At 38.6% G+C, this 13272-nt stretch overlaps 1 protein-coding gene across 2 annotated transcripts in view; it reads right to left on the bottom strand.

The window, feature by feature from the left end:
* Positions 1 to 13041, bottom strand: part of PPP2R2A (protein phosphatase 2 regulatory subunit Balpha) — an 86745-nt gene extending 73704 nt beyond the window's left edge. For both annotated transcript variants that reach the window (XM_057547903.1, XM_007192760.2), the window contains exons 1-2: positions 12730 to 13041; positions 10799 to 10873 (exon numbers count right to left, since the gene is read on the bottom strand). In XM_057547903.1, coding sequence (XP_057403886.1) covers positions 10799 to 10873; positions 12730 to 12736 — 82 coding nt within the window. In that variant the 5' untranslated portion in view covers positions 12737 to 13041. The remainder of the gene's footprint in view (positions 1 to 10798; positions 10874 to 12729) is intronic.
* Between the last annotated feature and the right edge of the window lie 231 nt (positions 13042 to 13272).

A 13272-nucleotide genomic window follows, 5' to 3' on the forward strand; every position in this document is an offset into this window, starting at 1 on the left:
ATATTAAAAATTCCTCTTATGCTATCTTAAAAACATATCTACTCCAGGCCCAGAAGACTCTCACCTTGTGGTAAACTGGGAAAGAAAAAAAAAAAAAGACATAGGGAAACACCAAAAAGGTTGTTTCCACTTTCATAGGCAGCAAACCTGAAACTACAATGGCAACTTCTAAAAAGTAACATTGTTCCAGATTTTCAAATAATTTAAAAAATGTTCCCACCAATCCCTTTTACCTACTTCGGTTTCTCTCTTAATACAGACCACTGAAGAAGAATTTAGATTCCTTCTGAATGAAGTATAAACAAGCAATTAGATAAAAATCCAATATACTCCTGTAATATTTTTACCCATGGTTAAAGAGACAGCAGTTTTTTAATTTAAAAAAAAAAAAAATCAAGATGGGAATACACTAAAGCTGTCAGGTCCAGTATCTTAGAAGATTCATCCCTCTAATATTATATCAGTAACAGTAAGTACTAAGAAGATTCCTAAGAAAGAATACCCTTTTAATAGTCTAAAAACTATCATTACCATATAAAATATCCTTGACTCCTCCAACTTAAGCATATAGGCATATAATCATAGACAAATTTTTAGATTAAAGCAGAGGTTCTTAAACAGGGTCACTGGTCCATGAACCCCCTTGAACTGGATAAAAGAGATCATTCAAGGACTTCAGAAAAGAAAATTCCACTTGATATCTGAACATTCAGAGAGAAAGTCAACCTATAGAAACTAAAATTACAAGAGCCTGACCCTTGGTACAGTGGCACACAGAAGCATTCAATAATGAATTGCCAGGAACTCCACATATGCCACAGGCAAAGATCTAGATGACATTTTAATCAGCTACAGCTAACATTAACTAAAAATGTCCATATTAATAAAAAATTAGCTGTTTTTAAACTAAACTCAATGTTTATTTTAATGTTTAAATGTTTAAACATGAATGGAAAATTGGTAAAGCTAGTTTTAAAAGTCCTACATACTTTGACAATTTTTTTAAAAGGGTAGAAAAGTAGCCACAAAAAAAAAAACTGAAAATACTAAGCAATAAATAGTTGATACTGCATTCTTCGAATGGGAAACTCAGCAACTATTTAAATATAGAATTATGCTGCATTTTAAAGTAGAATTTAAAGAAAAACACTGTTCCTTCTCCGTTCCTCCCTTTAGTGGTTAAGAGTTGAAAATAGTTACCATGCCAATTCTGTGCCTTTCTTACAAGAAAAAAATAACACATCAAACCACTACATGTCGGGTTCAAAATAAAACCCAATGTCAAGGGCACCAACTCATTTCTAATGACCACGCAGCCAACCCAGAAATGGCACTAGACTAGGCTTTAAGGAATTTAGTAATCCTACATTAAGTATTAATGATAGCTGGACCTCAGCAGAGATAGTGAGAAAAACCCTAAAAAACTGAAGGCAGATTTAATTTGGTACCTAAAGAACAGCAAGGGAGTAAGTAGGCTGAAACAATCTGAAGTCATAGGAAAGCTTTAAATACACATGCACAAAAGCAGCACTTTATGATTCTTTCTGACCACTTATAGTTCATGAGATTCTTTTAAAGCAATAGAACAATGAAATTAACAGACTAAGCCCACAGTTGTGAGGTATTTCTGGATGGCAGGATTTCCTTATACTATTAAAATCTGAAGACCCCAAAGATATTTTAAATTTTCAAATACTTACTTATTTAAAAATGTAATAAGCGGGGACTTCCCTGGTGGCACAGTGGTTGAGAAGCCGCCTGCCAATGCAGGGGACAAGGGTTCAATCCCTGGTTCGGGAGGATCCCACATGCCCCAGAGCAACTAAGCCCGTGCGCCACAACTACTGAAGCCTGGGCGCCCTAGAGCCCGCGTGCCGCCAACTACTGAAGCCTGCATGCCTAGAGCCCGTGCTCCGCAACAAGAGAAGCCACTGCAGTGAGAAGCCCATGCACCACAACGAAGAGTAGCCCCCGCTCGCCGCAACTAGAGAAAAGCCCACGTGCAGCAACGAAGACCCAATGCAGCCAAAAAACAAGAATGTAATAAGCAGCCCTACACATTAACAAAAAAGTTATAAAAAGAAAAAAAAGAGACTATTGCCCCCCCCCAAAAAAATTAGTGAGAAGAATGGCATTGTTTTACATTGCTGCAAATCTTTTTAATGTCTGACTTAACAGAAAATGCTGAGATCCTCTTCATCGCTTCTGCATTCAACATACTACACTATGCTGTGTAGGTTAAATATATGAAGAAATCCAGTCTTACTCAGGTATGTAGTTGGGAAGGGAGGAATAGTTTCCTTTTTTTTTTTAAATAGATGTTGCCTTTTATTTTTTTTAAGCTTTATTTATTACTTATTTAATTTTATTTATTTTTGGCTGTGTCGGGGCTTAGTTGAAGCATGAGGGATCTTCCGTTGCAGCACACGGCCTTCTCTCTAGTTGTGGCGTGCGGGTTTTCTCTTCTCTAGTTGTGGCGCACAGGCACCAGGGTGCGTGGGCTCTGTAGTTTGCAGCACACAGGCTCTAGTTGAGGCTCACTAGCTCAGTAGTTCCGGCGCAAGGGCTTAGTTGCCCCGAGGCATGTGGGATCTTAGTTCCCTGACCAGGGATCAACCTGTGTCCCCTGCATTGTAAGGCAGATTCTCTACCACTGGACCACCAGGGAAGTCCTGGGAGGAATAGTTTAATAGGCTTTTCAGGTAGTTATGGATATCTCTTTGATACTACAGCAAAACTCAACACTTGATAGTTTCTTAAAGGTTTGTGGAGTCTGAAACCATATCAGTTGTCTGTTATATTAGAATCCAATGCTCTATCTTGTACTTTTACTTATGCATAACTTTTTAACATCACAAGCATTGGCCATTCAGTTATGCAGATTTTCCAAATGTTGACACATTTCATTACACAGTATTAAAAATCACAATCATTAATATTACTACTGATCTCATCTAAAATATCTGTAAGTATTCAGAAGTTATCAAGCTCAGGAGGTACACGTTTTCCAAAACTTTGAGTTTTGCTTGAAAGCTCAGATTTTATCATGGGCAACAAATACTGTCCACTGAGGTAACAGATTCACCGTTCACTTGAGAAAATGTCTGCCAAATATACAAGTCTGAGTAGTTTGTCAGAAACTCTTTCTAGTAAAAATAATGTTCCATGAAAAGAGCAACTACTTCAGCTTGAAACAAGTAATTGCACCCATGCTTTTCCTTCAACCACTGTACTCTGTCTAGTCTATAACATAAGTGCTTTAAGTGTACTTTCCATTCTGTCACACAGAATGTTCAACACACATGTACTCAAGAGTCAAGACTTTCAATAGCAGAGACCTGACAAAATTAATTTTTACTGTTTCATCAAAGACACTACATAAAACTGGCATTTTAAAACTGCTGGTACATGGCAATGAAGATTACCATTGGTACCATTTGGTACCAAGGCCTTGATACACGCTAAGATGCCAGCAGATTTACCAACCCTTGCTTTTGTACCATTGGTGCAAATGTCAACACAGTGAAAAAGGTAAATATTATCTTAGTATTATTATGAAAACAGTTTCAACTTCAGAGACCTTCTGATACAGTTGAGGGGTTGCCAGACCACATGACAAAATGGAATAAATGATCGCTGTTTTGACAGTGGTTACAGACCCCCTGTGACCAGAAAAATGCACCTATGTACAAGCACACACATTACAACTTTACATACAACTTCAGAAGGTTCAAAAATCCCTTATCGAATGTCCTAGCTTAAGAATTCCATTAGCAGAAGATTCAGTAAATCTCCAAGTTGGATTTAATTACTTCAAAACAATAATCTACTCGGCATTACAAATAAACTCTAAACAAGTCACATTCCAACAACCTCAAACACCTTCACCTAAACTAAAAGAAGTAGCTCAAGTTTTTAAATAAATAAAATTACATTAGGGAAATGTAAAGGTTTGAGTTAAGAATCCCAGCTCTACCACCTGCTCAAGGATACAGTTAGTAAACTAGCCTTCCTAGCCGAGTTTCCTGTCTCTATGGAAAAACAACAGCATCTATTTATTTCAAAGATTAATAAATTAATATCGATAAAGCATCTAAAACAGTACCTGGCACATAATTGAGAAATCTAATTTATATATTACCAGACTTTACTTCTCTTTCCTTCTACTAAGGAAGCAACTTGCAGACCTTTGATTACTCAATTTTAATTTCCACTATCACCTACGGGAAAAGAGACTGTAATTGAGAATATTAGCTAAAACATCTATCTCCAACCCTTTAATTTTCCTATTTAACAGCATAAGAAGCTTAAAATAAAGTTTACCTTTCCTCCTGCAACTCAACTAGACAAATATAGATGTATAAATATGTAATATATGGTAATCTTTTTACTGATTTAATAAAATTAATTCTTTGTTTCAGTCTCTCATCATTGTGCTTATTCCACAATTTTCAAAAATTTTAAAATATAGTTCACTAAAAGAGAGTACTAAAAACTACCTAAGTGTAATTTTTGGTTTATTTTAGTAACCTGAGACAAAATGCCATTATCTCTTGTAATTTTTTTTTTTTTTTTTTTTTTACCAATAAAGGGGTAAGAAAAAAATTTTAGCATCTTAAAAGAAAACAAGGATACTGCCTAATACTAGATAAATATGATCATTCATGTTATTTAATGGGTGAAGTTACACTACTTTAAGTGATGGTACTGCATTAGTACCAGACTTCTGTCAGCAGTAATGCTAGTGCTGAGAGAAAGAAGTGTGACATGTGAAACAAGGTAAGAACGTTAACTAAGACCTTTGCTATGAGTCATTACGTTCTGGAATACAGCTGATGTGCCAATATTCTGAAATTTGCAAAAAATGGGGTTCTACTATTTTCTTCTACTAATTGACCCTAGTGCCTAAATCTAACATGCATACTACTCTAAGAAACACAGAACACAAATGATCTTAAAATCTATTTATACTGTAGCATAAAACATACTGAATGGATTTAAAACCCTCAAATTTTGTGTGATACCCCAAGATTATTTGCCTCTCAAATTTTATTTATGTCCTTATTTGGGGAGTATTTAGACTCTCCCAATGAAAGTTTTTTTTTCCAAGAAGCAGTCCACAAGTCTAAGTCCAAAAATAAACAGGAAGCAGTGTTGAAAAGATGCAATACATTTGGATCCAAGTTTCACTGACTTCATGTAATAAAATCATACCCTAAAATAATATCCTATGAAAGAAAGTTTAAGAATGTCAAATATGGAGATGAAGAAAATTATACTTACATTTATTAATGAAAATAATAAAAATTTATTATTTAAGACTTAATATTAAATAGTGAAAATTTGCATTAAAATAATTAAAATAACCATATTGGTTAATTTCTCCTTATCTTTCACCCAAAATTACACACTTCAGATTATCCACGTGTATTTGAATTTTTAATAATTTTATTTTCACAAGTAAAATTTGAACAAATTAACAAATTCTCAGAATTGCTACTGCAAAAAATCATGAGGAAATATTCCTTACTGTTTCACATTAAAATGATGAACTTGGTTTTCTAGTTTGTTGAATCTAGATTTTAAAAACAAAACCAATAATATCTCTATTAGTAAATAACAAAGAACTGGGAAGGAGTCAAGTCATGCAAGTTATAAATGGGACAGCACTGGCCACATGTTGATGTTGGGTGATGGGAATTCATTATACTATTTCATCTTCTTCCTGTAATGTTCAAAATCTCCATAATGAAGTTTTAAAAAAAAATTCCAAAAGAACTAGGCAAATTAAAAAACAGGCAATTATTAGCTTCAGGGAAAATGAAGGGACGCACAAGAAATGAGCAACGCTACAGTGCAGCACCGGCTCAGTAGAGAACATCTGCATCCCCGTAACAATGTAAGCACTGACTTCTAATTCAACCACAACATATGATGTAACGCTGGGGCAAAGGGACAAAAACGTCAACAGCTTAATCTTCATCTACCATGGAAGGAAGTCAATTGAAAATGTCTAAAATTGAAAGAAATAGAAATATCATTTTATTCACAAAAAATGTAATTAAGCCCAAGGAAATACAGCTGGAAGAAGGGTTCAATACATAAATTGCCTTTAGGAGAAGGGCTACGGAGGATTAGGGAGTGAGTGTGGAAGGGATTGCCATTTTTCATTCTAAACCCTTTAGTACAGTATGGGATTTTTTAAAAACCTTTTTCATTGTGAAGTCTAACAAATATAGAAAATCAAAATCAAAACAACAATCTTCACGTTAACCAGTTATTACAAACATCTGTACAACCACCATCCAGGTCAATTTGCCATCCCATGAGCCTTCCCAGAACCCCTGGCAATCACAACTGCCTATCACTGCTTAAAGATAACCACTATCCTGGCTTTTACAGTTAATTACTTTGTAGCTATTCTTTATAGAGTTTTACCAGCTTCATATGTGTCTCTAAATCTATGGTTTAATTCTAAATGTTTTTGAACTTTATATCTGTGGAATCAAAGAATATGTATAAAACATACACATACCATTTTCCTCACTTTGGCTGATGAGAAGTTTTTAGTAGCCTTTAAAGACAATTGCCCAGTTTCCTCATTCTCCTACTCTCCCTTACTCATGATAAATATTCAAGTAATAACAATAGCTAAACCCTAATTATGTGCTGGGTTTCTGTTTTAGGAATATTAACTCATTTAATCATCAAAACAACATCCTAAGACAAGTTTTACTGTCATCCTCATTTTACAGAGGTGGAAAACAGGCACAAAGAGGTTGAGTTAACTTGCCCAAGATCACACAGCTAGTAGGTGACTGGGCAGGATTCAAATCATGGACTTTGTGCTCTGACCTACCTTCTCATGGGAGAATAGCTATCAATAAAGGAAAAACTAAAAGTTCAGGATATGATAAAATGTTATTACTGTTACTATGAAGGTTAAAATAAAAACTACATGAGAATGATTTTAGTGCCTCATCCTTCTCCCAAACAATTAGCTACATCAAAGGTAAACTACTTAAAGTGCCTGAAGAGCCGTGTGCGTAGAATAAGTACCCCAACACAGGCTGTAACTGTCCTGAAGGGCTTACCTGGGCCAAAAAACAATGAGAGTATCTGATCAAATGTCAAAATTCTGTCTTAGTTCTGTAATGTTATTTAAGGAAAAATTCTGAGCCTTGAGTAACTAAGTCCACTGTCTTATTTTTAAATTAAGGCCCCCAGAGAGTCTAACATCTCAAACAATTTAACTTACCAGTGGTAATAATGTGGGGCTGTCTCTTTTCTAAGACATCTTTGAGAGTTAACAAGATTAAGAGTACAAGAACAACCGAAATCACCTAATCCAGTTCTGTTTTCTTAAGGCTAAGTATATTGGAACTCAGAGGAGTACTTACCCAAAGTGACATATACTAGTCTGTCACTAGGATAGAAACCCAAGGTCTCCTCGCTTCTTTCTACTACACGGCTATATACCATCAGTCCACTTACAAAGCTGCTAGGTAAATAAATTCATGATTGCCAAGTGTGTCTCAGTCATGCTACCTTTCACCCATACTTGTCCCCCTTCATAACCTCATTATAGTAAATTTTCTTCCTCCATTCAATAAATACTGGACACCTACTGTGTTCCAGGCTTTCTTCTAAGCAGAGCAGTTTATATATAGAATGTCCCACATACAGCTCACAGTACAACAGCAGAGGTTTGGGGTACTAATATTATAAATACAAAGTGCTACAAAGGAAGATTCTTAAAATACTTCCGAAAAAGGGAGATGAGTGAAAGGGTTACAGGCGTGACCTGAAGGATAAATATGATTGTGATAAGAGAACTGTGGCAGGAGTATCAGGCATTCCAAGGTAGGAACAGCAAAAAAAACCCAAAAAAAACCCCACGAAGTCCCCAAAGTAAGAGTGTACAGGACTTGTTTGAAGAACAGTATCCATTTAGCTGGATCGTAAACCGCACTAGCAAATAAACTTAGAGAAGTAGGGGCCATACCAGTGAGAAGTCTCACATTCTAGGCTAAAATATCTGAATGTAATTCATAAGCCTGTGGATACAGTGACCACTAAAGATTTCTGAGGAAAATAAAACTGGGACGGCATTTAAGATTAACTTAGAAGCAAAACATGACAAGAAGCAGGGAATCATTTAGGAAGTTAGAGCAATCCTGATGAGAGATAACTGAGAACCTTACCCAAGGTAAAAGTGGATATGGAAAGAAGATTAAAGCATTACAGAAGTAAAAAGAGTATGCCATGACAGCTGAATACATGTAGGAGGGGAAAGACAATTTGGAGCCTTTGATGGAAAAGAACTTAGGATGTACTGTTAACAGAAAACAGGCAAGCTAAACTAAAGGTTGAGCCAGATGTAACCCATTTAGAGACTATACTCTAAACCAAGGGGGAAATGTATTAATCTTACTTTATTTCAGAAAAGTAAACCTTCTCTTAGTAAAATAAACATAATAGACTATGATGTGCAAACTACAGTATGCAAAAAACCCAAATTAAAGCTGCATAATTTGAAAATTGGGTGCTTTTTATACTTATTGCATTGGTATAGACATAGGTACTAGAATAAATCATGTTTTTATTAAAATATACATACCAAGCTTCAGCATAATATACTAGGAATGTACTGTATACGTAATATTTAACAACCACAGATGAAAATTATTTAATGAATCAGTAGCAAAATGCAATTACTAAGTATTAGCAGAAGAAAACTACCACTGATCCATCATACATGTCACAAACTATCATTTGGTTCAGTTAGTTAAGTTTGGAATCATCAATTTCTTCTGATTAAATAAAATGCATGTGGTCTTTGCCCGTTTAACAGTGAACTACGCGCAGGGTTTGTATTCTAGACACCTTGGAGCCCTAGTGCTCAGCATTTAGGAGGCCCCTAGAAGATCTTTGATAAAGGGAATAAATGGACATCAACAAAGGAATGTTTTTCAAGTATACAGCACTTTTCATAACTTGGCGAGTATTACACAACAGCACAGAACTAATGATCCAATATCTGAGTGCCTACTGTTCGATAGGTAATGGAATTACAAAATGAGTAACACATGACTCCTCCCTTGAACTTAGGATTTATTTCTCTGAACAAGCCAAACACCACAGGCTTCATCAGAAGACCCTGATTTACACTATTTGTATGACCATCAGTGAGTCTCAACTTCTTTAAGCTTCCAGTTTCTCATCTGAAAAACAGATGAGGATTCAATAGAAAGAAATGTGAGAGTGCTCTGTATCAGAAGTACAATGTATGCTAGTTGGCTCCCCACGCAACTCAGCAAACTGATCAGGTACTTAATTAAGAATGACATTGAGGACTTCCCTGGTGGCGCAGTGGTGAAGAATCCGCCTGCCAATGCAGGAGACACGGGTTCGAGCCCTGGTCCTCGAACCCTGGTCCGGCAAGACCCCACATGCTGCGGTGCAACTAAGCCCGTGCGCCACAACTACTGAGCCTGCGCTCTAGAGCCCGCGAGCCAAAACTACTGAAGCCCTTGTGCCTAGAGCCTATGCTCTGCAACAAGAGAAGCCACCGCAATGGGAAGCCCGCGCACCGCAACGAAGAGTAGCCCCTACTCGCCACAACTAGAGAAAACCCGTGCGCAGCAATGAAGACCCAACGCAGACAAAAATTTAAAAATATAAATAAATTTAAAAATTAAAAAAAAAAACAAAAACGAACAACATTGACACAAGCAAATCCAAGCATTCAACTGGCTCAACACAAGGCCATCATCCTACCGTTACCTGGAAAAACCCTCAAAACAAACAGTACACTGACAGTAGGTCAGAAATAGGATCTTTTTATGAGGACAACACAATGTAGAGACAGATAATTTATAAATTTTCACTAGACGAATTTTTGAAAATTAAAAGTACATATTTAATTTATCTGAGTATTAGAAAATTCCTATTGTCATTCAAACACAATACTATTAAAATTCAAACTTTAATATTTCTGAACAATGAAATAATAAAACTCCTTTATAGAAAATAATGTCTCCTCCATCTCAAGACTTCCTCCATCTAAGACCATCTCAAATGAATGCAAAATCCTGAAGTTTCAAAACTTTAGAATTTTGAAATACACTAATAAACAAATCTGGTGGAAAACTAAAGCCCTTCCACTGATCAAATCGAGCTTCAAAATACACAACAATAAGCTCTCCAGAAGACATGCTATATATCTATAACACTGTTATTTTCTTAGCCACCTAAGTTAATCTTTACAGACAATTAAATGCATCATTTGAGCCAGCATTTCTTCACAGAATATGCCAATCAACACTACACTATCATAGTAGGCAAGTGCAAAAAAAACTAAAAATCTCCCCTAAAAATGGAAGATGCTATCAAGAATATTTCTGAGCTAAATACTGATGGCACCTATTTCAACTAAATTTTCTAAAAACAGTGTACAACCATGAAAATGCATCACCATTTATTTGTACGTGAAACTTACACAGCAAGGACACCTTTACCGCATGGACCTTAGATTTTTCTTGTGACGGTTTTATATATATCATCATCTAGTGCTCCTTATTTTATTCAGGAAAAAATAACAATAAAACACGGCATCAGTAATAAAAGATTTAAGACTATCTTCCAGAAAGCTGACTTTTAAAACTGTTCTTTCCCTGCTTGGACAACAAACATAGAACTTAAACTAGAACAGACTCAGCTGAAAGGAAATCCTTCAGCAACAGAGATTTTGAAAAGATTCTATATCCAAATTCTGCATTATTAAATGCTTTCTTACCTTCTGCTACATCATCATCTACTGCTCCTTTCACCTGAGAAAAACACCACTGAATATCATTCCCTCCTCCAGCTCCTGGAAAAAGAAAACATACCAATTAAAACTGAGTTCTACTCATGTTTACTCTCATAAACACAGAGATGGCATCCATAGTTGGCATGATACTAACAGCCTGGTACTGCCCACACATACAACCACCACCCCACAGCACTAATTTGGAAAAAGGTTAGTCCCCAATAGTTGGTATTGCATTAAAAAAGAGAGAGAGATTCCAGGTCTGAAATATTTAAAGGCCATGTACTATCGTTACCATTGTACATCAGTTCAAAAGTTCCCTTCCATTTTCCCTTCCCCTCAAACACAGTAAAAGCCTTACTTCAAGCAAGACCTACCAGAAAAAAGTAAATACCGAAAGTTAAAGAGTTTTCCTTTAAGGCTACAAAAGGCTGCAGGAGAGTTAATAAGGTTAAGCTACCATAAAACACGGAACGAAGAGAAAACTTCAGGAACATTACTGCCTGGGTGAGGAGCGATGATTCATATGAACCCTATCACCACAGCGCACATACAGCAAACACAACCTCACCACCCATTTCTTTGCAGTTCATTACCAGCAAATCACTGGCTCCAGAGAGGAAAAGAAACTGAATTGAATGTTGGTGAAGAGATTGCCAAAAAGAAGCTTGGTTTGCCTCCCTTCACCTAATCCCTCAGAATCCAAAGGACCTGGCAAAGAATTAATTTCGCTCATTTGTCATCATCTTGTGCAGAACAATTTTAATTTCACTTAATCATTCAACAAGGCCAAGAAGCAACTTAGGCATAGCAAACCCTAAGTCAATCCAATATGTTAACTTTTTTACAGGTTTAATTATCTATCTAAATATTGATAAAAGCACGGAAAACTGGTTTAGTCCCTGAATGTTTCCATTTCACTGCCAAGCAGGGAGGGGGAAATGTCCTGGATCTATGGAGAAAGAAACTGAATCTAGATCTAGGACTGATTCTACTAGATGAAGGAAGATATTCAGCAACACCAAAATGTACAAAAATAATCCTCGAAGCAATTACCTTTCTCTTCCTTCACCTCCATTCCTTGCTAAATATTCCAACCTGGTTTTCTCTCTGCATCTCCCCCCCTCCGCCCCAAGCTTTTACCTAAATCTCTCTTCTCTTGGCTATTTATATCTCTGAGCTCCACAACTATTTTAACTAACTCCATGAAACCCTTTTGGGAAAAGGACATCTGCACAAAAGCTAACATGCAAAACGGAAAGTTTAAATTACATTTTTCACGCAACTCGCTGTATTAGAGGCCTTGCACTCTTTGGACCTAAAGGGTAAAAAAAAAACGAAAGGGAGATGGTTCCAGACCAAAAAAAAAAAAAATTCAGGCTTACAGTCTCAAAAATATACGTACCCACAGTGGAAAGAAATACACGTTATGTCCCCATTGTATTTTAACTTATAAAGCACTCTTCCTTCTCAGTGCAAAATATGTTTATTTGTAGGAACACCCAAGAAGGCTTGCAGCAGGGAGAAACACAGGAATTAAAGGCAGGAAGAGCCGCAAAAAAGCCCCCAGAGGGGGGCGGGGGCGGAGGTTCCAGCGGGCTCCCAAGCGCAGGGACGAATCGGCACTCGCCCCTACCCCGCCCCACCCACGCCTTACCCCTCGGCTCGCCGGCACACACCCCACCCCCACCCATGCCCAGGCTCCAGCCCTCCCGTTCAAAGCCATTTCGATACCACAGCGACCACTCGCCTCCCCAGAACCCACCCCACCCCCACCCCAGCCCACTTCACCAATTCCCTGAAATCCCAGGGGTGCCCCGTGGCTCTCCGAGAGGCGCAAGCAGTCGCTAGGGGGTGATGGAGGGAGGAGGAAGGAAGCGGTGACTTGTCAGTGGAGAGGGCGATTTCTCCTTTACCTGCCATGTTGCGCTGCAAATGGTGACCCTGCTGGGTTCCTCGGGGTCTCCGCTTCCTGAACTCACCCCCCTCACCTGGGGATGGGGGGGTAGAGAGGGCGGATGGAGGCGGATGGCACCTGTGGGGGGAGGGGGCGGGGGTCGGGGGAGAAGGAAGGAGGGGCTGGCAAACCAGCCGGCGGGATGGTGGATTTCACTCTTGGTCTTCCCCACTCTTGCTCTTTCTCCAGCGGCGGCGGCGGCGGCGGCTACGACAGCGACGGCGGCGGCGGCAGCGGCAGGGCAGGCGACTCCACTTTCAAAATGGCGCCGGCTGGCCTGGCCAGTGACGTCACCAGGAGGGCGGAGCCGCAGGCCTGGGCCGGAGGGGCGGGGCGGGGCGAGGGCTGGAGCGGGGAGCGGAGGGGGAGGGGCAGGGGAGCGGCCCGGCGGGCTCCTGGCCCCGCCCCTTCCCGCCTCGCCCCGCCTGCTGCGTCCCCTCCGGCCTGGCCCGCGCGCTCCCTGTCTCAGGCGGTTCCCCCCCTCTGCCCGCCCTGCCAGTCC

Source organism: Balaenoptera acutorostrata, chromosome 6 (assembly GCF_949987535.1).
Source record: "Balaenoptera acutorostrata chromosome 6, mBalAcu1.1, whole genome shotgun sequence".
Classification (NCBI taxonomy): Eukaryota; Metazoa; Chordata; class Mammalia; order Artiodactyla; family Balaenopteridae; genus Balaenoptera; species Balaenoptera acutorostrata.